The sequence below is a fragment of the Vespa mandarinia genome, chromosome 12 (genome assembly GCF_050613455.1).
Source record: "Vespa mandarinia isolate Hongniang chromosome 12, ASM5061345v1, whole genome shotgun sequence".
Classification (NCBI taxonomy): domain Eukaryota; kingdom Metazoa; phylum Arthropoda; class Insecta; order Hymenoptera; family Vespidae; genus Vespa; species Vespa mandarinia.
The window spans coordinates 1338233-1363975 of NC_140821.1; the positions used below are offsets into that span (position 1 = coordinate 1338233).

General features: G+C 27.6%; 5 protein-coding genes across 13 annotated transcripts; 3 read left to right on the forward strand and 2 right to left on the reverse strand.

Annotated features, from left to right (window-relative positions):
• Positions 1–446: 446 nt before the first annotated feature.
• On the reverse strand, positions 447–10796 carry LOC118448943 (transcription elongation regulator 1). Of its 9 annotated transcripts, none has more exons than XR_004840280.2 (19): positions 10534–10796; positions 9823–10081; positions 9346–9435; positions 9077–9271; positions 8739–8982; positions 8423–8641; positions 8140–8343; positions 7740–8007; positions 7435–7667; positions 7184–7344; positions 6882–7090; positions 6654–6804; positions 2687–3124; positions 2402–2611; positions 2056–2322; positions 1849–1926; positions 1550–1773; positions 1169–1428; positions 447–1068 (listed from the first exon to the last, which is right to left on the reverse strand). XR_004840280.2 is itself a non-coding variant. In XM_035882907.2 (19 exons), the coding sequence occupies exons 3-19, from the start codon at positions 10048–10050 to the stop codon at positions 1425–1427; spliced, it is 3423 nt and encodes a 1140-aa protein (XP_035738800.1). In that variant the 5' UTR covers positions 10051–10081; positions 10154–10226; positions 10534–10608; the 3' UTR covers positions 447–1424. The 9 variants fall into 9 exon arrangements, 7 of the variants coding, with proteins under 7 accessions (XP_035738800.1, XP_035738801.1, XP_035738798.1 ...); XR_014982826.1 differs by having other exon boundaries at positions 447–696; positions 833–1428; XM_035882907.2 differs by adding an exon at positions 10154–10226 and having other exon boundaries at positions 447–1428; positions 10534–10608.
• A 1661-nt stretch (positions 10797–12457) lies between these two features.
• On the forward strand, positions 12458–13349 carry Coa8 (Cytochrome c oxidase assembly factor 8). Its single transcript, XM_035882887.2, has 3 exons — positions 12458–12680; positions 12764–12964; positions 13038–13349. Exons 1-3 carry the CDS (start codon positions 12615–12617, stop codon positions 13236–13238), a joined length of 468 nt encoding a protein of 155 aa, XP_035738780.1. The 5' UTR covers positions 12458–12614; the 3' UTR covers positions 13239–13349.
• A 14-nt stretch (positions 13350–13363) lies between these two features.
• Positions 13364–17442, reverse strand: LOC118448933 (uncharacterized). Its single transcript, XM_085660489.1, has 11 exons — positions 17273–17442; positions 16906–17003; positions 16088–16354; positions 15891–16017; positions 15633–15725; positions 15245–15546; positions 14908–15126; positions 14757–14857; positions 14463–14676; positions 14171–14398; positions 13364–13884 (listed from the first exon to the last, which is right to left on the reverse strand). The coding sequence occupies exons 3-11, from the start codon at positions 16202–16204 to the stop codon at positions 13468–13470; spliced, it is 1818 nt and encodes a 605-aa protein (XP_085516615.1). The 5' UTR covers positions 16205–16354; positions 16906–17003; positions 17273–17442; the 3' UTR covers positions 13364–13467.
• On the forward strand, positions 16488–17942 carry LOC146872632 (uncharacterized). The gene is made up of 3 exons (XM_085660492.1): positions 16488–16720; positions 16842–17076; positions 17202–17942. The coding sequence occupies exons 1-3, from the start codon at positions 16600–16602 to the stop codon at positions 17938–17940; spliced, it is 1095 nt and encodes a 364-aa protein (XP_085516618.1). The 5' UTR covers positions 16488–16599; the 3' UTR covers positions 17941–17942.
• Positions 17943–18204: 262 nt separating this feature from the next.
• LOC118448923 (uncharacterized) lies at positions 18205–25591 on the forward strand. The gene is made up of 18 exons (XM_035882857.2): positions 18205–18380; positions 18464–18599; positions 18685–18899; positions 18983–19170; positions 19488–19783; positions 19861–19964; positions 20038–20242; positions 20314–20853; positions 20939–21136; positions 21223–21435; positions 21522–22744; positions 22815–23502; positions 23584–23801; positions 23865–24501; positions 24562–24806; positions 24879–25083; positions 25155–25234; positions 25326–25591. The coding sequence occupies exons 1-18, from the start codon at positions 18360–18362 to the stop codon at positions 25458–25460; spliced, it is 5547 nt and encodes a 1848-aa protein (XP_035738750.2). The 5' UTR covers positions 18205–18359; the 3' UTR covers positions 25461–25591.
• Positions 25592–25743: the final 152 nt, after the last annotated feature.

The window sequence follows — 25743 nt, forward strand, 5'->3', positions numbered from 1 at the left end:
TTTTTCTTTCTTTCTTTCTTTTATTCTTTCATTCTTTTCTTCCTTCGTATCTACCGATCTCGTGTGATCTCTTGATCTTTTCTCGATCGATAAAATTTAATCTAATATTGTGATAAAGAAATGTTATGTTTAACATTATGACAAAAGACAAAAAAGAAAATATTGTTAATTACAGGAAATAAATACCATTTTTTTTTAAGAACCTTGTATAGAGATCAATGTTGCATTAATATAAATGAAACAAGAACATGTAAGAAGAATTAAGGGATTCTTGTGGATCAATCTTCTTCAAGAAGAATTTTCTTTACGATCGACGAAGGAAATTGCTAACAAGTCAAATTTGATAAAAAGAAAAAAAAAAAAGAAAAAAAGAAAAAAAGAAAAAAAGAAAGAAAAAAAAAAAAGATAAAAAAATTAAAATTTAACTAATACAAATATAAATAAAATCATTTTCATAATATAGATTTTTATATGGAGTATACTGAGAAAATACAACAATATACTGGCTCTTGATACAACTCTACAATGAGTATTATACGCTTTACAATTTCTGATTTATCATACTCATGAATTTTGTATATAAATTCTTGTTGTCTTTCTTGGTTTAAGTTGTTGATAATGATTAATATACAGAAGCAATTGTTCGTGGAAACTTTCAATATCTTCGTATTTAACAGGACAAGTATGTATGCATTCCTATAACATCAAGTACGGAGAGGAATATGAACTATCGTAGAGCATCAGATTATATTCTAGTCGGTTCCTTTTTTGTTTTTTTTTTTTTGTTATTTTGTTTTTTGTTTTTTTAATCTTTTTTTTATCATATACTTACATTTATTACGCTGTGTTTGTATAACTGGTTCAAATAACTTAACTTTTTGAAAGATCTTCTATAATCGTGCGTTTAAAAAATATACCTCATCTGATTGTCATAAATTGCCTTATGGTACACGTTTCTTTAAAGAAATTATTTTCTAACATAAATAATTAATAAATTATCATCAGTTACACAATTTCAAACGCACACAGCTGAGTTGAGTGTTCATCTCATGCATTCTAAAGTTTTGCCTTTACACATGAAAATTTATATAAAAGAATTATAAAAGCATATTTTGCACTATAAACCGGACAATCCTATAGATCTTAAATCTGATAATGTAATAAATACCTATGTATTTATTTTCATAATACACTTTTTTGCCTTATATGATTCTCAACGGATAAGTCAGATTGTAACTTAGTACTCTGTATAACACGGCACACGTTTAACTGTGTGGAATTGGTGTTATTTTATTGATACCTATAATTACATACGATTATCACCTTGCGTGTAAAGTACTTCAATCCAACTATAGCAATAGATTCAATAACTCATTTTCTTTTTGGGCACCACATTTATGTTTTCACTTGTTGATTCAAATGTTTTAACTGAAATAAAAATAATATATCATATTTGCACATTGTATGGGGTTTTCGTTTTTCTTTTTTTGTTTTCTTTTTTTTTTTTATATTTATAGTTTGTTTAGAAAAATTATCTAATCATATTTACTTCGTGGTTGGTCTTCTTGATGGTTCAGATGCTGTGGGAGGTGGAGGTGGTCCTCTTCGTGCTAATTCTTCCAAATATCCCATTAATAGTCGCGTTCGTTCAGCAGCTGCCGCTTCTAATACGAGAAAACGTCGATCCTTCCTCAAAATTTCTTCGATTTCGGCTAGGCAAGCACTATTTTCTTGCACCTTTTTATACGTCTTATCGGTAATCAACTTTGTTTCCTAAAAAATTAGTAGAAACATAGATGTATAGGAATTAAATATGTTCAATACGTTAACGTAGAAAACATTGCATACCTGCAGGAGTTCTCTAAAATCTGCTTTAGCCGCAACAAGTTTATCCTTTATGTATTCTTTAAATTCTTTTTCACATTTCTATTCATAAAAAAAAAAAAAAAAAAGAAAAAAAAAGAGAAAGAAAAAAAAGAAGAAAAAAAGAATACAATACACAATTAATACATATTTTTAAAAAATAATTCTTAAATTTTATTATCATCAACGTACCCGATCACTAGATGAGAATTTAATATATCTAGGATCATCTTTTAATAATTTTTTAATATCTCTCCAAGATGCTGTTAGTTCGGTCGAAGCACCTACTTCATCTAAAACCTCTCTAAATTTATCTCGCTTTTTTCGACCAAGTTGTTCGATATGTTCATTAAACAATCGTTCCTTTTCTTCACGATCTAAACTCTCCGCTAATTCCCATCTATGATCCTTCCTCAATTGTCGTTTCGCTTCTCTCCACGCAAGATCACCGTTTCTCACCTGCATTTCAAAAAAACATTTTTATTGAAAGATGTTATATCTGAATTAGCTTATTTAAAACTAAACTTTTGATACATACCAGATCAGCAAGAAGTGCACTAAAATGTTGAACAGCTTCCGTATGGCGATGATGCTGTCTTTCTTTGTCACGATCTCGAAGATGTGTAGCCAATGTTCTCTGTACTTCTCTTTCTCTTTCTCGTAAACTTGCCTCTGCCCTTCTTTCGCGTTCTCGCTTCTGTTTCTCGCGATCTTCCTCGGAATCGGAATGATCATCACCTTCTTCCTTCTATAAAAGTATACGTTATAATTATATAATACGTTAACAATAATTAAAAATATAAAATGACGATAGAGAACTTACATCATTTTCTTTTTTTGTATTTTTTTCATCACTTTCTTCTAACTCTCCGCTTTCTTTCTCAACCGTTTCCTTTTTCTCCTTGCCATTTTCTTCAGTTCCAGTATCTGTTCGTTTCTGTTTCTTTTCCTTATTATCCTTATCAGATTTGTCCTTAGATTTTTCTTTATACTTATCCACATCCTTCCGATCCCTGTCCTTCTTCTCTGATTTATGATGGTCTTTATCTCTGTGCCGATGATCTTTATCTTTCTCCTTTTCCTTTTTCCTTTCCTCCTTCAGAATACGAATATAGTCTCTAAACCAATCTTCTCTAGTGGTTGCTGATTCTACGACTCTGTACCTCCAATCAGATTCCAATTTTTTCTTACAGTCACTCCAGTGCGAATGTCTGTCAATGTCTTTGTGCTCACGTAGCATTGCTATGAATTCCTTTTTCACCTGAAATACATTCATCATAAGATCGTCATTATTGAGAAATAACAACAATTTTGCTTATTTACTATTATTTTACAAATCTTTATTATAATTGTAAATTGTTTTGGCTCGGATTTATCATGCACGCTTAATAATATTTCCAACCAATGAGTACACGCTTATAACCACATTACAATCACTTTATAATTATATCATGTAAAGTAATTATTTGTAATGTGGATCAAACTATTTCAACTTGCAAACCTTGTATTATGGTTTTCAAATTGTGTATTTCGTAATGGGTAGAACAAATATTGAATAATATTCATTCGCGTCAGGAGATATCACAACTTTAAGGGCTCTATTTGTTGGAATTTTTTATGAAATATGCTGTTTTCTGCTGAAAAAAAGTATACTCATTAAAGCTGTAAAAATGATTAGTTTTTAGCAAGCTGTCATTAAACAAATATACATACACTTCCATACAGAGATATACATACATCAAATTTTATATATTGTACATATAAAACATTTATATTTACACATTCATTCATACATACTAGAGCGAAATACATGAAATCGAAATTAATTCTGAAATTAATGTAACTCTGTTTCCTAAGAAAAGAAAGTATTTTGTTTTGATTTAATGACAACTTGCTTTAAAATATGGATATGTTTTTTAACGCCTTCCCTTGCTGAAAAGAAAAAATATGTTAGTAAGTTATTGTCGAGTTTGTATGATTTCAGAAATTTTTAGCCGTCCAAATTACGAAACGAGCTATTAACTCTACTTCTTACTTTCCTTTTAATTATTTCTTCAAGTTCCGTATTTAGAGTATTAGTTCTACAATCTTATAGTGGCATTGTAGCACTAACAACTTTTTCTTTTTTATATTTCTTGCTATAAAAATAATTGATATAATTTTTTCTCTATTAAATAATAAATATGAAAGAGAATGTATACATATATATATACATATATATACATATGTATGTATGTAGGCGTATATGTATATATATATATATATATATAAATTAATATTTAAAACTAACTATATTTATAAATGATTCTATCTTAATTATTAATCCAGCTTAATTTTTTTTTATCTTGCTAAAACATAAAAATGATTTATTACCCTCTGTCATTCCCATTGCGTAATTTACGGACGACTTCGGAATTTCGTATAGTAACTATCCTCTTTCTTATGATATTTTTTACTAGTAATTAAAGAAAAAAATTCTTAATTGTGAAATATTTCTACAGGTTTTTCTCTTTCATTTTTTTTTCTTTTTTTCTTTTTTTTTATTTTTTTTTTATTTTTCTTTTTTTTTTTCTTTTTTTTTTTTATGCCACAAATTGGAACCTATTTTTTTCACATTGATTTTCAACGAAGAAAGATTTAGTATTACATAATCAACTTGATAACTACAATCTAACTACCCTATGATGTCCACCTTTATTACTTTCATATCTAATCATTATTTTCATAAAAGAACATAAATCTACTGTTATACAAATGCATACTCCCCATTATTCCCATTTAACCATCATACCACGTTACTACAAAAATTTGATCTATCACTGTGACTTTGTACTCTAATAAAGTCTAAATCCTTTCTCTCGCACATGTATATTTACGTGATATAATAAAAATACTTAAATCGTAAATAAAATTATTAAACAGAAAATACACACGCATATATATATGTATATGTGAAATATCACTGTAATATATACATATATATGTATGTAGTTTTAAGATATGTACATAAAGTTTTTATTTCTTAATTCAAACACATGACTTATAATGCTTCGATACAAGAACGATTAATGATTAACTATTAACTTTCAAATGATTTCTATACTCTGCAATCAAAATTGTTAAATTTTATTTAAAATTGTGATAATAAAAATGTAAAAATAAATAATATAAGATTTCATTCTTGCTTCGATACATTGAATACAAATTTTAATACCGACAAAATAATAAACTTTTTTAAGTCCCGAGAACGAAATAATGCATATCAAAGTATTTGCAAGTAAAGCTACCCTGTGAGATAAAACTCTCTTGCGATTCTCATCATGTAACTCTTTCGATATTGTTTTTAATTTTGGGGAAAAGTTAATCTTTTGAAGTAACGAGGATTACGAGTAATATACAAATACCGAGTTCGTTCATTCTCATGACTCTGGTTTGGAGTAAAGAATGCGGCGCGCGAGGGTGTGCCAACTGTGCCACGTAGTGTAGGTGGGGATGGTAGATGACATCATCCATGCCACCAACCAGCTTCAGAACCAAGCCACTCCACATACGGAACCTGTCCTGCCTGCCTCCTGACTGAAGTGGAGAGTTCAGAACACATAAGTATATAAGGAACCGTCACATACTAAGATTTTATTCTCTACATCTCCCGTCTTAGAGCTACAAAAATTTTCTCTATCGAACAAATCTACTGGAGTAGAGAATGATTAGAGAAACTTCTCCTGGTATGTGTTCTTCAGCCATAAATATTAGGAATTCATTTTATATGTAATCATACAAGTGGAACAAAATAATAACATACCTATGGAACCTGAAAGAATAATTATTTATATCTGAAAATACATATTTCATTAAATATATAATTAATCAACTATATATTATTAATTATTTAAGAAGTCGCATTATATATTTCGAACTAAAGCAATCATGGTGTCTTGTCTATCATTTATTTCTTACGTCAGTAATCAATGCTAAACATTGCTAACTAATGGAATAATATAAATATATATATCTTTTGGATAATTTAATTAATGGAAGTTCTTCAAAGCACAAATATATGCTGAATCTAAACAAAATTCAGCATTCTAATAAGTACTAATTCTTGTAAGTGCATCTTACTTTGCAATTACAGATTTTTCGTTTTCTTTTTTTTTTTTCTTTTTCTTTTTTTTTTTTTTTTTTTTTTTTTTTTTTTTTTTTTTTTTTTTTTTTTCTCACTCGATCTTTATAAACTATTTTTAATATGACTTTATAAGAAAAATTAAAAGATATAACTTAGAAGATCTTACTGAAATATCTGAAACGAAAGTATTGAATCTTATTGATATTTAACTTAAACAAAATACTCTGTTTATATCACTCTTCCATAAATATAGAAGATCAAGATGCATTCATGATAAACGTAGAGTATAAGAGAATACATTTAAAATATTTTAACAAAAAATTATAAATTAAATTATAATTGAATGTTTTTTTTAATTTATTAATTTTTTTTTCTTTTCTTTTTTCTATTTTTTTTTTTTTTTTTTTTTTTTTTTGTGAAATATCAAAACATAACGTTATATAAAAAAATATTCTTATGTTTAACTCGTCATCATGTTTAATATACTATAAATTAAAGTTTTTTGAATGCATCTATATAAACAGATTGTGTGAAGAAAACGTAAGTTCTTTTCTTTTTTATTAGAATATTAAATATTGAAAATAACTGCAAGTTTTCGAACAACAAGTTTAAAAAGTAGCTGTTGCGTCACTGTAAAATCATTATTATTTTAATAAATTAAGAATACCTGCTCTCGCTTGGCGGTTTTCTCCTCTTTTTCCCTTTTTCGGACTTCCAGAAGATACTCGTTGAAGAGGCTTTCCCGTTCACGCATCTTTTCCACATTCTTAAATCGTTCGTCACGCCCATGCTTTTGTGCAAAATCACTAAATGATGATCTGAAAATTAAAACGCATATTTGTACAACTCTATTATCGATATATTTTTTTTTTTTATGTGAATATATTTTACATACTTCCCATGAAGATTAGCTTCTTCCAAAAGTTTTTGAAATTGTTCTTTACGTTCTTTCATTTTATTTCTTTTTTCACGTCTTTCTTCCTCCGCTCTTTCCTTCACATACTTTTCAAAAACCTGCTTCCTTTCTTTGGACGTTAAAAGCAAGTAACGTGGATCGAACACGATTTTATGAAGCTCTTTTTCCCATGTGCTAAATGCCGATACCTAATATACAATTGTATATTTTATTAATATAAATAGAGTTTTTACATATGCATAAAAAATTTATATAGTCGAATTATTCTAAACAAAACTTACATCCTTCTCTGCAAGCATATCTCTAAACGATTTAATCCTAGTTTCAAGCGGAACAATCGCCCTTTCTCTCGCTGCTCTCACTTCAGCTTCGATCGCTGCTTCCTTCCCAATGTCGATCGTTTTCTTACCATCCTTGTCCTCTTCCTCTTTTACGGTAGCAGCTTTATATAAAAAAAAAAAAAAAAAAAAAAATACTATATGCTATTTAATTCACAAATCATTAAGGAAGTATTATTTCAAATGCAACATACGTTTAGGCTCTTCTTGTTTAATTTTCTTAGCTGGAGTTGGTTGATCATCGTCACTACTTTCACTTGTATCCGACTGCCGTATAGGTTTTGGTGTTCCGACTGCATCTGGTGGCGTAGATGTCATCTTATCCACGTCTTGACGGCCGATAAGGTCATCTGGTCTTTCCCATACAGAAATTCTTGACGAGGGATTATAAAAAAAGACACGTCCATCACCAGTCCATACGACACACCTAAATAAATAAATATATATTATTAAATTGTGTATTACCATAATATTATATTAAAGATTGTTTCAAACATACCATGGTGTTCCTGGTACGGGTGTACTGGATATTGGTCTAGATTTATCCTGAGGTTTAACTGCTTCCTTCGAAGATGTCTCTTCTTTCTTGGGTTTAGCTTCAGTTTCTTTTGCATTATCTTTGGTATCATGAGTACTCTCTTGTTTTACTTCTTGCTTATTAACTTCAGAAGGGCTTTTATTATTACTGGTACTGGAGGTAGTTGCAGTAGTGGTAGAAGTGGTAGTTGATACCTCTTCTGCTTTTTGCCGAAGTGCTAATTTTGCATCTATTATAATGTTTGAAGAAAATAATGTCTTCGTAAATATTACATTGCATAACAATCTTAAATTAATAATTTCTAAACTATTAATTATAAACTAACAGCACGAATTAACTGTATTGTTTATTTTTAACTCACTTTCTAAGTCTTTCAATGCCTGTGGTTTTTCCCACACAGATTCTCCTGCTTTACTATTATAATAATATAGTCTACCATCTGGAGCACGGTGCTCTGTCCAAATCATGGCTGATGCAACTAATTCAGAATCAAGTTGTGCTAATATAGCTGGATCTTCGGCAGGAGCTTGGGAAGTCATTACACCATGTGGCATTTGTGGCATACCTAATAATAACAAATTATACAATACTTTCTATGCTCAATCACACATAAAATTTTAGTTAGAAATATTTCTCTAATATACCCCAATTTGTCTGTGGTGGACCATAACCACCAAATGGTTGAAATCCTGGTGGTGGCATGCCAAATGGAGCTGTACCAAATTGAGTTGGAATTGGACCACCAAACTGATTGGGCATTCTATGTTGCATTGGCATCATATTTGGTGGTGGCTGCATTATATTCGTATTTATGGTTGATGTATTTATCGTTGGTGCATTTGCAACTGTTGCAGGTACTGATCCTTTCATATAAAAAGTATATTTTAAAATTTATAAAGTGACACAATATATATATATGAATCATTGGAATAAATAATAATATAAAAGAGATTTTATTACCATTAGTTTGATTTGAATCTGATGCTTGTGTACTGACATCTGGAGCATCATTCAGAGAAGGTGGTGGTCCTGTACCTGGAGGTGCAGTACTCATCTGATTCAATGCATCTGCATTATTAGAGGAGGACTGTTCATTACTTTGAGATACTCTATTTTCATTAACTTGTGTTGGAGTAGTAGGTGTGGAAGTAGGCGTGGTAGCACGGGCTGTTTGCTTTGATGCCCCATGTACTAATTGTTCTAGCTAATGTAGTAAACATAAAATCATAATTATCGTATATCAAAATATCTTAGAAATAATAAAATTATTATTTTATTATTTTATAAAAATTACTGACCTGATCTTGCACCATGACTTTTACATTTGATCCCTCAGGCTTTGTCCATGTTGTCTCTCTAGATCGAATATTATAATAATATGACTTCCCATCTGGTGTTTTAGTTTCTACCCAAACTTCTCCATTAAGATCAAGTCCTGGAATGTTTGCTTGTGGTTGACTCTGTTGCTGCTGGTTTTGTTGTTGACCTGGAATCTGTTACACACCTTGCAATTGCTTTTGTTATACTACACATTATACTTCTGCTATTACACTTATGACTAGCTTACGCTATTCATATTGGGTGGTCCCATTCCAGGAGGTGGCCCATACGGTCCCGGTCCTGTCCCAATGGGACCATTCATCATATGCGGTGGTGGCTATTAACACATGTAATAGACAAAGGGATACCAGGCAAAAAAGAAAAGAACTATCATAAGGAATGTTCTTTTGTAAAGCCATTTCAATATTATAGATTGATTTTTGTAAGGGAAATAAGGGAAGTACAAATGACATAAACTTTAACAAATACCGATATTCTTCCAGTTGTTTACTCTCATACAATGTTTCCCATCTGCTTTGCTTTTACCAGAATGCATTGAGTTTTATAATAATTTATTATATAATTTTTTAAACATATTTTACTGAATATATCAGTAAAGAAAACACAGATATCTGAGAAGACTCATCATGATATAAACATTGTTCCTACATACATTGTATATATACACATACATATATATATAAAAAAAAAAAATATTCTTTACCATTCCTGGTGGTCCCATAAGATTTGGTGGTCCCATTATGTTAGGTGGTCCCATAGGTCCCCAGCTTGGATCAAATGGTGGAGGCCCTCTAAAACGTGGACCAGCTGGACCAGGTGGACAGTTTGGTCGTGGTGGACCCTCAAACGGATATCCATTGTTAGCCCCACGGAACATCGGACCCCTTGGACCAAAGCCTCTGCCTCGAAACCTTGGAGGACCGCCTCTCATCGGGAAATCAAAACCACCTCTGCCACGACCCCTTAAATTATTTTTATACACTTGAGCTATCTTTAATAACTAATCTAAGCCATGACTTGGAATGTCCACGTACGAAATTTGGATACTTCAATCTGCATAAAAACTCTACATCTCCAACTCATAATTGTTAACGTCGAATTTTGGCACTGAAATAAATGGAAGGTACAAAACCTTTCACCTTGGACGATTAATGTTGATCTTGTAAAATTACATTTAGTGCATGAAATTGCATTTTGTTACTTCATCGTAATACCATTGAAAAACGATGTTCTTGATGTGATCGTCTTTAACACGCGACACAATGTTTGTTGTTCTTCTTTGTCAATCATACAAAAAAAAATCGGTCGACGATTTTGCTAAAGAAAATTGTAACCTAATCCTAATTAAATAAATAAAATTCTACCCAGAACAAAAAATAAAAAATTAATCCAGGAGTAAACAAGAACGACGCACCTGAAGCTACCTCTTCCTCGCGGTACGAAGTGCCGATATTCTTCTCCATCGAAACTATAATCCTCCGTTTCTTCCATGCCCTCATCATTGTGCTCTTGTTCATTGTTGAGATTTGCCTCGACAATTCCTGATGCTTGCTCATTGCTCGATTCCATTATATTTCCAACGATCAGTCCAACTAATTTAATTTCTACACAGCCATTTACTACTTTTCTTAGCTTGTAGAAAAATGCCGCAAACAAATCACTATTTTATTCGTAAGCCGTAAACATAGTATTACCAACCTATGAACGAATAGTTCCTATTCTTTCCTAAGGTACAAGAATATATAATAAATTACCAGGTTCTGGACAAACGACAAGCGAACAAATTAAAATACATTTAATAAAATAACGATAATAAATAATAAGAAATTAATATAAATAATCTATTAATATTGTTCTCGAATTTTTATTACTAAAGCTACAATCTCATCTTGATTTTTAACTATGATCTTAATATTTTAACCATAACACTATTTATTTATTATCTATAAATAAATAAATAAATATATATATATATATATAATGCATTATTTAATTTATTAATCTTCAATATTTTTTAATCAGAATCAGAATCAAATAATTGTGTTTGTATAAAAAACTTTTTACTTCCTTGTAGTTCAATATTTTTTGCTGAGCAATTAGTATCCTCTGATTTTGTGCTACTGTCAGATATAGAATGTTCATATATTTTTCTAATATTTATAATCTTATTTGATACAAGATTTATTATTGATAGACTGGTACTGCTAATACTCCATATTACTCTAAAATCAAATTAAGAAGCTTTTTTAACTTATATTTTTCATGATACGAAATATATACAATGCATAATCTATAACCTTGTGGGATATATTGTATTTATGTCATCTCGATACTCTTTGATGTCTTTTACTTTTTCTATATTCTTAAATTGTGTGTTTACTGATGTATAATCTTATAAGAGATAAAAATTAAGTTAATGAAATATATGACACAAATATTTTTTATACATTATACCATCACTTATATGTTTACCATTATATCTGTCAGTATATGTTTCATCTCTTGATGTAGGTAAAAGATTTGATGAATTTCTCTTTGTTAAAAATGAGTCTGTTGTTAAATAATTTCTTTTATATTTTAATGAATCACAAATTAAATTTCTAGGACTCAATGAATGGTTTTTAAGTACATCAGGTTTAGATGTAATTTTACTTGCTTTATTAAGTTCTAAAATATCAGTATTAGCTTTTTCTGGCATTAATGTTTTAATGTTTATTTCTTTTTTGTTTAATACCTTTAACATAAAGATTAATAATTTATGCTCTTAATAAATAAATTACAATAGCATGAAAATTTTATATAAAAATTAAAATTTTTTATACTGGCTGTGAATACTTATTAAACAGCTTTATCCAACATTCTTTTCTTCTGTCCAAAATATTTTTTGCTTTACAGAACTTTGACATAGTATTTTTTTTATAATTTGCTGAATATCTACGATATGATATTAATAAAATAAATAAATACATATAAATAATGCAAAATGAGATCAAGATTTAACTATAGTTGACCATTTATGTTAATTTTACTTTTGTACATATAATTCTAATTTAATATTACCTTTTAGTTTTTGACATTAAGATAAATTGATTAATGATCTTCACAAATTAACATGAACAACAAATAAATGAATGCATTCAAAATTTCGCGCGTTAAATATCTAGTCTATACTATGACTACGTTAGTCGAAAGTACTACGCAATTACGACGCAAGTATACGTATGAAAAATTACGTCATATATGACATTAATTATATTATTATTTCTTAGATATTAGTATTAATATTTATGTATAATTCTTTTTTAATGTTTTTTAATCGATATATAAATACTCCATGCTAATTAGTTTAAATTACGAACTGTCAAAGAAATCACCATTTTGAATTCGTAATAAAATATTTTTATAGACATAATGAATTATCATGTGTTAATGTTTTTTAGTATATTTCTACGGAAATTGTAAAACTCATGTATTCAAGTGTAAATAATATAAAAAATGAGTAATAGATGTACTTTCTTATTCAGAAAATATCCAGTCAAAACAATTCGTCTTTTTTATTCAGTAAGCATTTGAAGTACTTTGCTGTTTACATAATAAAGTGTAATACATTTATTTTGTCACACAATTTATTTGCTTTACATTAGAAATCATCGATAAATAAGGCACAAAATGAGGTAAATTTTGATCAAATTGGAAAACCAGATCCTGTTTCGAATTTGAGACCTATTATTTTTAAAAAATCACATAATGAATCTAAATTGGAGAAAAAATACAGAGAAGCTAGACAGGATATCCAGCTTTGGAATCAAACATTCTGGACAAAACATAACAAGAGTTTCGTACAAGTAAAATTGCTGAATATTTCTCATAAATGTTAAGAAAACAATAAGATTTTTATTAACATATTTTTTAATTCAGGAACGCAATAAGTTTCAAGAAACATTGAAAGCACAAGGTAAAACATCATTAACAGCAGATGACATGTCTGTCTTTTATAAATATTTTCTTGACAAAAATTGGAGATTGCATTTTGACTATAATATTTTATGGTATAAAAAGAATTTTAATCTTTTATTCCTTGAATTGAGGGTAAAAATATCTAAATTAATATATAAATAATTGATATCAAATTTAAATTTTGAAGAGTAATGTGTTAAAATATTTGTAAAAAGTATTATCAATAGAATATAGTTATAATTAATGAAGGAGAGAGATAGTTATATGCAATGATATAATAACAAATTTTTAGTTACTTTTAGCATTGATTATATTAATTTGCTTTTTAATAAATTGAATAGTGAAACATTATAAAATTTGCTGTTAATTTTACTATCTTCAGCTGCATCTATTAAGATAAAAAGTCACTTGTTCTGCGCACAATTGTTTTTTTTTTGTAAGCAAATTCTTTTTTAATGTATTCAACTTCATCTTGCTTTTCCTTCAGTTTTAATGTTAGAAATTTACATTGCTGTCTTTCAAAGACCAATTCCCTTTGGTAATCTCTTACAGAAATGCATAATTTTCTTAAAGCTTCTTTTGCTGCAATTAATGCTTTTTGTTTTTGTTGATCTAATAAATTCACTTCTGCAATTAAATTTTGACATTTCTTGCATTCCACATTATATTTTTGATTTAATTGAACTTCTGCAGTAATTAATGCAATTCTTAAAGATTCACATGTTTCTTTTTCATGAACAAGTTCGTTCCTAATTTCCTCAAATTCAGAAGCAGCTTGTTGAGCCATACTTTCGCTATCTTGCAATAACTGTGAGAAAATTATTTGAAATATAATTTTTAGTTAAAAGTATCTAATTAAAAATAATACGATTCGTTCAAAATTACGCGCCTTAGGTGACGTAATACTACTTTAGTCAAAAGTACTACATATATTAAAGTATTAAATGTAACGCAGTTACATATAATACGTCTATAAAAATTATGTTTTATTTTAACGTTGATTATTTGATTATTTATACTGTGATTAATTGCAATATTTTTTTTATATTAATCACAAATATTAATTGGAATAAGTATTGCAGTTAATTGCTTACTCGTTTTTGTTTTTTGATCGTTTCATCTTGTTCTTCTATAATTTTTGTTTTAATATTTAACATACAATTATAATCATCCTTAAAACGTTCTAACTCCTCTTTTAAACTATTACATGTATTTGATTCTTTATTTAAAGTAGATTCTAAATTTTGAATATCATTTTGCATTCCTGTGCATTTGCAACTATATGACTTTAGTAGTGATTGGATTTCGAATATTTTGGATTCCTAAAGAATGCATTTTACGTAAAACTTATCTAAAATCTGTTAGAACGTAAAATAATTTATTAACCTTTTCAATAATCGTTTTACTTTTATCACGTAAACCGCATTGTTGTTTTTTACAAATGTTAGTTAATTCACATATTCTTCTTTCTTGTATTTTTGTAACATTTGTAAGTTCTGCAATCAATCCTTTTAATTCAATTATTTCTGCCTGTAAAACCTCTTCTTTTTGTTTAACTATAGATTTTATAAGATTAACTTCATCTTGAACAACTGTGCAACTTAAAAGTAAAAATATAATATCCAATGTAATATTTATAAGAAAATGATAATCATACAATATAATTATTTCGTATATTACGTTTTCGTTTCACATTCAGAAGCTGTTTGCAATTTACATTTTAAATCCTGGCATTCGCGATGTAAAGACACATTTTTGCCAATTACATTATTTATTTCCTCCTAAGAAAATAAATCTTTAATTTTTCATCTTACAAGTTTGATATACTTACCTTTAGTGTTGATACAGTTTGTAATAATCTGTCTCTATCAGCAGTAATTGTAATAGTTTCTTTTTTTGCTTGTGCAAGTTGCTCCTCAGCTTTTCGTAAAGCATCTTTTAGGTAAGATATTTGCTGTTCTCCATTTTCTTTCAGCTTTGTTAAATGTTGCTTCGCATTTTGCAACTTCTCCTCCAAATCTCTCTTCTGTTTTTTTTCGTTAGATAAATCCTGATAAATCAACCTGGATTATAAATAATCCTTTAACTAAAATTATAGATTTCAGAATTTTATCCCTATAAATGACAATTTTTTTAATTCTTTTGTAACTTATATTTGTTTCATTTACATTATCATTCGGCAGTATTTTAATTTCTTCTGTATTAACATCTTTATCATTGTCATCAGGCAGTATCATAATTTCTTCTGGTTTTCTACTTTTATCATTGTCTTGCACTGGTACCTTTATAGAAGTATCTTCTGTTTTATCTGTTTTATGAATAATTTCATTTTCATGTTTTGTATTCTGATAATCATGATTTCTTGTTACAGATATATCATAGTCAATTCTTTCTTGTATAATTTCTTTTCTTGTAGATTTTATTTTTTCTAAATCCTGTACATTTTCTAATCTTGTATTAAAGATCTGTCCTTTGATAAAAATCATTTAATTAAATATTATAAATATTGTCTATAATATTTTATTTACTTAATGAGATATCGTTTAATTCATTTACCAATTTCAGTATTATGTACATTATTCTTTACGACTTTATCATCATATGATTGTGTACTTGAGATTTCTTTAATTTTTTCATCATTTTTATAGGCTAATGATTTATAAGAGAAAGAAGAAGATATAATTGTAAAAATAATTTTGAATATTATTAATAGTAGTATATAACCTTCTTATACACTAACTCTTTATTATGCAAATGATTTAATAAATAAAAGTAAATACTTATTTATAATATTTATATTAATAAAAAATTTACATTTGCTTATTTTATTGCATTGACCAAGGCAAGTACATCTTTTTCGTGTTTTGCAAGTGTTAATATTACATGGTATTTTTTTCTTATTTTCTCCAGTGGGTAATATATGATGTGGACAATCACAAATCTTAGATAAATTATTATTAATATTGATATATTAGATATATTATTATACGTTGTATCAAAATTTTATATACCTTAGAATATAGGACTGAACTTTTGTCATATTCATCTTCCATTTTTTGTAATTTAACAATTGTTGCAAGTTGTTGATTAAGTTCAGTTAAACGTGTTGCGAGAAGAGACTTACACATTCTACAAGTTTCTTCATTAATTTAAAAGCATTTAAAATTTTGATTTGATGGTTCAATTTTTAATCGCCTGAGTGTTCAGGATATAAATATGGAAATCTCTTGTTTATTCTAATAAGATGTAGAATGTCATTTTTTTTTTTACCTTTCAACCTTTAAAAAATAAAATCATCTATCAGAAGGGGAAAACAGTTCTTTTAATTAATAATATTTCGAAACTAAATTGAATGTGCAAAATTACTTTTTAATACGTAAAACAAAATTCATACAATTGGTATTTTTTTTATAAGAAAATAATCTATCGAATTTGACAAGTATTATATAATGTGATATAATTTTATATAGAAACTTTTAATTGTGTTTATGTCTTTGAAATATGTCCAAACAAATAATTGGACATGTTAAAAAAAATATTAATTCGTGTACGATGGCGTATACTACTTTTTTGTGGTATAGGACTGTGGATTGCACTTTGTGCAAATGATCTGTATTACAATAATGAATTGATACTTTCTGAAGGTGACATACAAAATAAAAATATGGTTTTCTTTACTCCATCCACTATACAATTTATATTTTAATGAATACATTGTAATGCACAACTGCTTCAAATAGTTTTAATTTTGTAATTTTGACAAAGACAAGGTATATCCAACAACAACAAGGGCAACTACACAAGAAATTGCAATTAAAAAGGACAGTACCTTAATTAGTATTTCACATTTTATCGAACAAGGTCACAAATCATGGGGTACCATAAGAAAATCAAGAGTATTAACGACTTTTGTTGTCATTTTCGTATCTATTTGGTTCATTTTATTTACCACACGTTTGGAAGAATATATAAGAAGAAAATCAGAGAAATTTATAAACACGTTAGTAAAATTTATTTGTCATGTATTTAATACACGAAAAGTAAAACTATATAAATGATCATGTTTATTTTTATATATGTGTGTACGTGTACGTATGCGTGTGCGTATATGTATGTGTGTTGCAGGCTAAACAACAAGAAAGAACTTAATTTTAATTCCAATAAAAAAACAACGACAAATATTGGCATTCAAGTACCAATATATCCTTTTTATTGCACACTATCATCATTTAATACAAACTCAACTACTTTACATCGAGAATCAACAACATGTTATGAAAGTAATGACACATGGTCGAGTACTACGCAATCAAATCAAGAATGGTTTTCAACAATGAAATCATCATCAAATATTTTATCCTATTCTTTCGAAAAAAATCAAAATGAACAAAAAATTATTAGTAAAGATTTAGAAAAACACAAGAATGTTATTTGCAATAATAACAACAATGTATATGATCTAAACAAGTTTACATATTCGTACAATGAATTTAATATTTTTCAATGTGAACACATATCTCAATTAATTTATTATATTAATTTAAGCCGTTCACTTCATTTTCAATCAACTTTACTCTCTCAAAGATGTATCGTTAGTATATTTAATACTTTCACTTCTTTATCGACTAAATACATATTGAACTCTTCTTCGTCGGTAACATATTTGTATAAACAAAATGACGTTTTCAATGATAACAACGGTAGAACAATTAATGTTAATAAATTAAAAATTGTAAATTTCTGGTCGAAAAGAAAAGAAAGGACATGTATTATCAGTTCCTCGCCAGAATTTCAACAGTTTTTAGCTAATTTTAAGAATTTCAGGTATACGACACAATCATATTCTTTGAAAATTTATGAATAATGTAAAAGTTATGGAATATTTAATAAATAAACGTCTCTTACATTACAGAGATTCTTTTCTATATATATATATATACATATATATATATATATATAATATAATAATTAGTAATTATTACTAATAATATAAAAAATAGATAAAGAAAAAACAAACAAATAAAAGTAAGAACGCGCGCGCGTTATATATATAGGTTATAATTTGATTTCTATACATTATCAAATATCATTGAAATAACTTCTATGCTTTTTTTTTGCACACAAACATATTTGCTCGTATACTATATCTATTGACATAAATAAGGGAATAAATTTGAGAATTCTGTATCTTTCCTAATATCATAGAAATTCAGTCAGTCATAAACGCGTTACGAGAGATTATAAAATGTATCGATAGGATTATTACAATATTTCCTTATTACTATGGGAACATTGAATTACTTTGTAAGTTATTTTTTTCAAAACCAACAGAAATAAATAAAATGTTTAAATTATTATTTTGCTTCATCAAAAATATATTTTTTTAGTTCTTCGCGATTCTCTTTGGATCGATCGTTCAACAAGGAATATGTTCGAACATAAACTTGAATGATTATTTGAATGAAAAATTAAGAGAGGTCAAAGTTAATGTAGCTAAAAATCATATCGAAGGGTCCCAAACAGGTGAATTAATATATATATATATATTTAATTTAAAATGAAAAAAACAAAAATCGTAAATATATACAATAGATTTATGTGATTATAGTTTTTGTTAACAATTACAATGTGAGTTGGTTAAAATCATGGGATATGGCATGGGATATGAATCCACCATTAATAATAAATACATTTAATCAAATATTTTTCGCCTATATTAATGGAAGTATGGACATTTTTATGAACGTTTCTACTTCGAGCAAGGCTTTCAATCTTAAAGAAAAAAGTTCTATCGGCCAGGATTATTTTATCAAGTTTGTTAAAGTACGTTTTATACACATTACTTACGTCTGCCATAATATTTCAATATTCTTTTCCAAGATCATAATTAATCGTTTATCTTCTAGACAATTAAATGGAAAGCGACTCTTTATCTTTTTCTTTGTTACGACATCGGTTGGTGCACTCTATACACAGGAAATAACATTAGAAATTTAATTTATAGACAACATATTAGATGTTTAAAATTAATGGATGCTCATTTCTTCACCAAAGCTAATCAGCTTTATTTAATATTAGTCGATGATATAAGCGTGTAAGTATTTTACAGGATGGGCCAAAAGTTTTTATATTAATTTATAAATCAATTTCTCGAAACTTTCTGAGCTAATTTTTTTGTTGTTGTTTTTTTTTGTTTTTTTTTTTGTTTTTTTTTTTTTAATTAATACAAGTCTGTAGGGCTAAAAAAAACTTCGAAAAAGAATAGACATCTGATTGATTTTCAAAATCATTTAGAAACTTTTGATTCATCATTATTATGTTATTTATATATATATATATTAATATATTTAATATATTTAACGATATTTTTTATAACGATACAATTTAATTTTTATCAATAATGAAAAACAGTATTTATTATTGGGCTGGTACTTATATGGACATCTACACTAACATAATGACCACTTATGCTCTATCGGTCACTACGTTTAAATATAAACAATCGATCATTATAATATTTGTTCAAAATTCTAAGTTCAATTCAATGATCACTTCTACCGTTTACGAATTCAAACAAAATACTATCGATATAATACAATTTTTGCCTACGAACAAACCGATGTCCGTTCATCATTATTCTTGCAATAATTATCATTTCGTTTTAATAATCAATAAAGTGCAAGTAAGCAGTGTATATTTCTGGGATGGTTCGTATTACAAATTTATTAGAAAATTTATTCAGTCTCTTCTGATTTTTATTAAAATTTCTTCGATTTATTTTTAGGTACGGAATTGTTAAAATGGATCGATATTCCTGAGATTAAAACATATTATTCAATACAAACAGTATATTTAAAAGATGGCACATATTTTATTGTTGCTCATAATGTAAGTGCAAATAAATTTTTATTGTACAATAAAATATTCATTAATCGCTTTCTAATAAATTCCAATGTTCTAGGACGTTGTGGAATTATTTAAATTATTAAATACGGCCAATTATGTGTCTCTAAATGTTCGAAAATTAAATAATAAAAAGAACATAGTGGATATGCAAGCATTACTTCGTGATGAAACTATAACTTTAATATTAACCACATTAAGCTACGAAGGTTTTTATTTCATCGAGATTTGGGATTTAAATATTAAAAATGAAACCTATCATGGTAAATCAGATTGAATTGCAAGTTGACTTTCACAAGTAATTCAATTAATTAACTATCAAATTATGTTATAGGGAATAGACAAAGAGTCACAGATACAACCTCTGAATATTTATCAGAAATCGTTGGACTATTGCAAAATAGATTGTCGATCATTAAGAAATTTGAATCTTTCATCCTGCACTCTAAATATTCGCCAAAGAATAATTCCAATCTTTTGGATACGCTCGAATATCCAAGTGTCATTTTGAAATCGGGTGTAATAGAAAAGATCAATTTATTTGTCGAAGAGGAAGTATTAACGCCATCTGAATTTCGAAAGAATTTAGATGATCTTGAATCAAAGATCGAAAGTTTGTCAAAAAGATCATTAAATATTTTACGGTCAAACACTAAGAATAATTTATACGGTGCGATCAATATAACTGGTGATGCATTTTTCAAAGAAATGGTAATCGATACGATATCCATCGATAAATTAAATAACGTTAGTTATCGATCTAACAATTTCATATCTTTAAAAGATGATCAACAATTTGAATCGCCTCTATATGTTGAAAATATCACTGTTCATGATCTCAAAGTGAATTCTCTTTGCGGAATTCCACATCAGTGTGGGTATACGTTTTTATATCTATCCTGAAAAATATTAGTTCGTAAAGAGCTACTTTTAATGACAATTGCATTACAAAATCGCAGATTGGGCAACGGTAGAAAATAAAGACGAAAAGATATTAGTAAGTAAGAATGATAGCACTAGAAAATTGTATGATAATAAGATATTCGTTTATTCGAATATTTCTATACCTAATTTGAAAGTAAAGAAGATCAATGATATTGATATAGAGCAATTGATGGATCAACTATTCGTTATAGGTGGCAATCAAACGATTACAGGTATAATTTATTGGTTTTCTGTTTTTTTTCTTAATTTTTTTTTTTTTTCAATTAATTTCTGGAATGGTAATAAATCTTTTTTTTAGGCAACATCACATACGAACGTTTAGAGGTGAAAAATCTGACAACAAAAATGTACAATGGAGTACCATCTACGTTGCTGATGACAAATGCGTTCGATCAAAATTTTCAGGAATTATTTATAAAAACCCTCGAAGTTGATTCGCTTCACGTAGAATATATTAATGATATTCCCATATCTGAATTTGCTATGAAATCACGTGAAAATGTTATCAATGGTATCCTGTTATGATTTTTATTTCAATGAGTACATATATATAAAAAAATATTAGTTAGATTTTTATTAGAAAAATTATGTTTATAGGTGAAGTGATATTAGATAAGATGGAAGTGACAGAAATGTTCATTATGGATTCAGATGCAAAGATGTCAATTATTCAACCATCTCAAATCTATGATAACGTGATAATATCTGGTGATATCGTAGTAAAGAGATTTGATTTTGAAGAAAATGGAAAATTAATTATGGATAATTTAGAAGTCAAACCAAGAGAGATATTCGATAACATGTGGACAAAATCGACTAATCAAACAATTCGAAACGACATTTCATTCGATTTCGGTGTAACTATCGATCGATTGGAAACTAAATATTTAAATGGTTTTACCGAGGAAGAATTTTTATATACCACAGTCGAAAAGATACCATCTATTTTCACAAATCTTCATTTTAAAAATCTACATATCAACGATGTCTATCACGTGAACGAGAAAAAATTAAATAGCTTTGACGTTCATCAAGATCATATTATAATACGTGGTGATTTACGTGTCGAAAAATTAAAATTACATCATTTGATGACCAATAATTATAACGATATACCCGTTGACGTAATTTTGAACAATTCTGGAAATCTGAAATTATTGGAGGACATTAATCTACCTGCAATTTCAGTGGAACGTGCAATTGTACGTGAATTCAATCTTGATTTTCTCAATGATCGAGTAGTTTCTCCTTATTTAAAAATACCGATAGAAGTAAACGAAACAGAATCGATCAGAACACCGAAATTTCGTGCTGAAGAAATTATCATTGAAAATTTTAATGGAAACAATATCTCGTATTTGATCGAATTGGAAAATGCAACGATCGCTGATATCATAGAAGAAATCATTATTGATAATGATCTAGTATTGAATGAGGAATTGGAAGTGATTAGAATTGCTAATTATTCGACTGAAATGTATTTGAAAAAAGTAGCATCGCAAAATATATCATTGTCTACAGGAATGATGGAACAATTAATTGTGCAGAACATAACGATGGACTTTTTAGAGGGTTTCAGAGTCGATACACTTCCTTCGGATATTTTTTCAAAGACAAGTTCGCAAAAAATACCTAAAGGATTTACGTTTTACACGATTCGTGCAGATAATGTAGATGCTAATTATGTTAATGGAATTAATTCTTCAAAATTGATGTGGATAGATGAACCTCTTATTTTTGAAGGAAATGTAACATTTAATGATCTCTTCGTCGATAATGATATTAGCGTAGGAAGCTTGAATGGTTATGACATTCAACAGGTAATAAAATAATATAAATTATCTCTAAAAACAAAAAGTAGTTTCTAAGTATCTTCTTCGATATTTTCAGTTATACCAAAGCCCCATTTATTTAAATTCTACAAATATATATAATTTGAGCGTGAATGGACATATTTCATGGGAAAATTCTAATCGTTCCACTGAATCTTTATCACATTTATTCGAGAAAGCACTTAGGAAAGATATACCGCAAGAAATTGTGGGTAATGTAACTTTCACAAAAAATTTGCGTACTTCGTTCTTCACAGGAGACATTGAAGGTATAGACGATATTAAAAATATCGTAGAAGATACTGTATTTAAAAATTCGAAGGAAATTGTTTTGAGCGGACAAAAAATTTTCCAAAATAATTTAACGATAAATACTTTGAAGACACAAGACGTGATCGATATAGTAATGATTAATGGAATAAATATTATTGAATTAAATGCCTCGGTTGTTAATAAATATGAAGAAGATATTATATTAGGACCGATTTATTTTTTAAACGAAGTCAAAATCAATAATCTCGTTTTAAACGATACTCTTCACGATACATCGATTACTGATTTGGTCTTTTTTGATCAAACATTACCAAATAATACATATATCAAAAATCTCGTTGTTATGGGAGATGTTTTTGTGAAGACAATTGATGACGTTGATTTTAATGAATTCGTAAAAAATCGTGTAACACTTAGCAAAGATCATGTTATATCTTCTGATATACAATTTCAAGGTCGAGTTGAAGTAACAGGTACACATATATATCAAATTATCATATTATTGCAATTAATACATTAAAATGTATCATCTTATTCTTATCAATAATGTTTAGGAAATGCTATGGTAAAGAAAATCAATAATATTGATACATCTGATCTAGTTATAAATTCATTACAAACAACCCAAATTATTTCTGGTAAAAAAACTTATGTAAACGATGTAAAAGTGAACGCTAATGTCGAGGTTCCATTGATAAATGGTATTAATGTAAACGATGAATTTTCTAACAGTGTTTTGAACGACGAAAATGTGATAATCACCGGAAATCTTGTAAGTTCAATTGAGATTTAATATAATTCTTGATACTTTTATTAAATTGTATTTTTTTCCTAGATCTTTCAATCACATTTGGATATACAAAAGAACATAATCGTTTCTGGTACAGTAAATGGTGTAAAGATAAATGATTTACTTGATGATTTAGATCATTTACAAAATCATAATATATCTGCTTTGAAAAAAAGTAAAATGTTTATAGAAAATGCTATTTTACAAGAAACTTCTGTTATAAAATCTTTACCAAGTGTTTTTGCATATTTGGAAAAAGAAGATCGTTTAAAGATCGAAGTACCAAGCGTTAAAAAGATCGACGTAATTATGTTTGGCTCAATTCTAAAATTGAATATGTATGGCGAACAAAATGGTAGTTTTTGTGGATTACCAGAGAATTGTTCATGTCAATTGCAATACGTTGCTGAATTAACGAAAAATGATTGTCGTGTTTGGCAATGGAACAATATTTCTATTGTAAAACATTTTCATGAACCAAATAATCTTTTTGGTATAGATATTACAACGAGTAGTGTTTCCTACAATGCTCAATGCACTCGAAATGAAACGGATTTAGAATTTACTATGATTTCATGGATGTCCAATGAAAAATTTGGAACAGCCAATCTTATCAAGCAAAGATATTCAGACATAGAAATCAAGGGTTTCCTTAAAGATTCGAAAACTTTCACTCACGATGGTAAATATTTATTTAGAAAATATATTAATATATATAATAAATTAATCAATTATTTTTTAGATCAAGTATATATAACTTTGGCTATATATTACGATCCTACAATGAAGACACACGATACTAATTCATTTATTTACAAATTAAATTTAAAAAATGAGAGTCTAACTTTGCATCAAGAGATTCGTACGAACGGTGCATCGGCTCTTGAAGTTTTACAAATAAATAATAACGTATATATTGTTATAGCTTGCGATGGAAATACGAAGATGGGTTCATTAATTTATAAATTAGATTCTATTACTTCTATGGTACGAACGTATTAAAATTACATTACTTACAATGATTTATTTTATAATTATTTTAATTTTTTATTTTTTTAGTTCGTTTTGTTAAGAAGATTTCCAGGAAAAAGTAATTGTGTAAAGAGTTTATTGAACGATGATGATTATTTCATTATGATTAATGATCTCGATATGAATGCTTTAAATATTTATTATTACGATTATAAATTTGATAATTTTTATCATTATCAAAGTTTCTTCTATGATTCGTCTATCAATGAGATTCAGAGTTTCTATATTGGCGGTAATATTTAAATCATTGTTTCTAATTTAATTAGTTATAATTTTAATTATCAATTTGTTCTATGTTTTTAGAGATTGGAAATAGTGATAGTTATGTTATAATAACTACAGAAGATGGGCAATTTTATGTTTATGAATATATGTTTGTTGGGGTAAGCAACAAATATTACATATATGTTTTATTGTTTATATATATATATATACACACACATGCATGCAAGTATTTTTGATGATTATTTTCAGAAATTCCAAAGAAAGATTGTACATAAAATAGATGGTTTACAAACAGTAATTCCATTTCATTACGATCAGTATTATTATCTTCTTTTTGGAACAAAAACAAATACTACAATAATGCGTATTGTGCAACAGGGTTAACATTAAAATCATAGTAATTAATTCATATGTTTTATGAATATAATATCTTTTGATTTATTTACAATGAAAGCGCATAAATATAATTTTTTATTTATTATATACAACGTTTGTATTGTTTATATTGTCTAAAATCAATCTTATAAAATCTAAAACGAATGAAATGTAAAGAAATAAAATAATATAAGGTTAGATTCTTATAAAAATGTTACAAGTTATTTTCACGTATTATATTTTACAAGTAATTGAAAAAGTATAATGAGTAATATAATAAGTAATTAGAGAA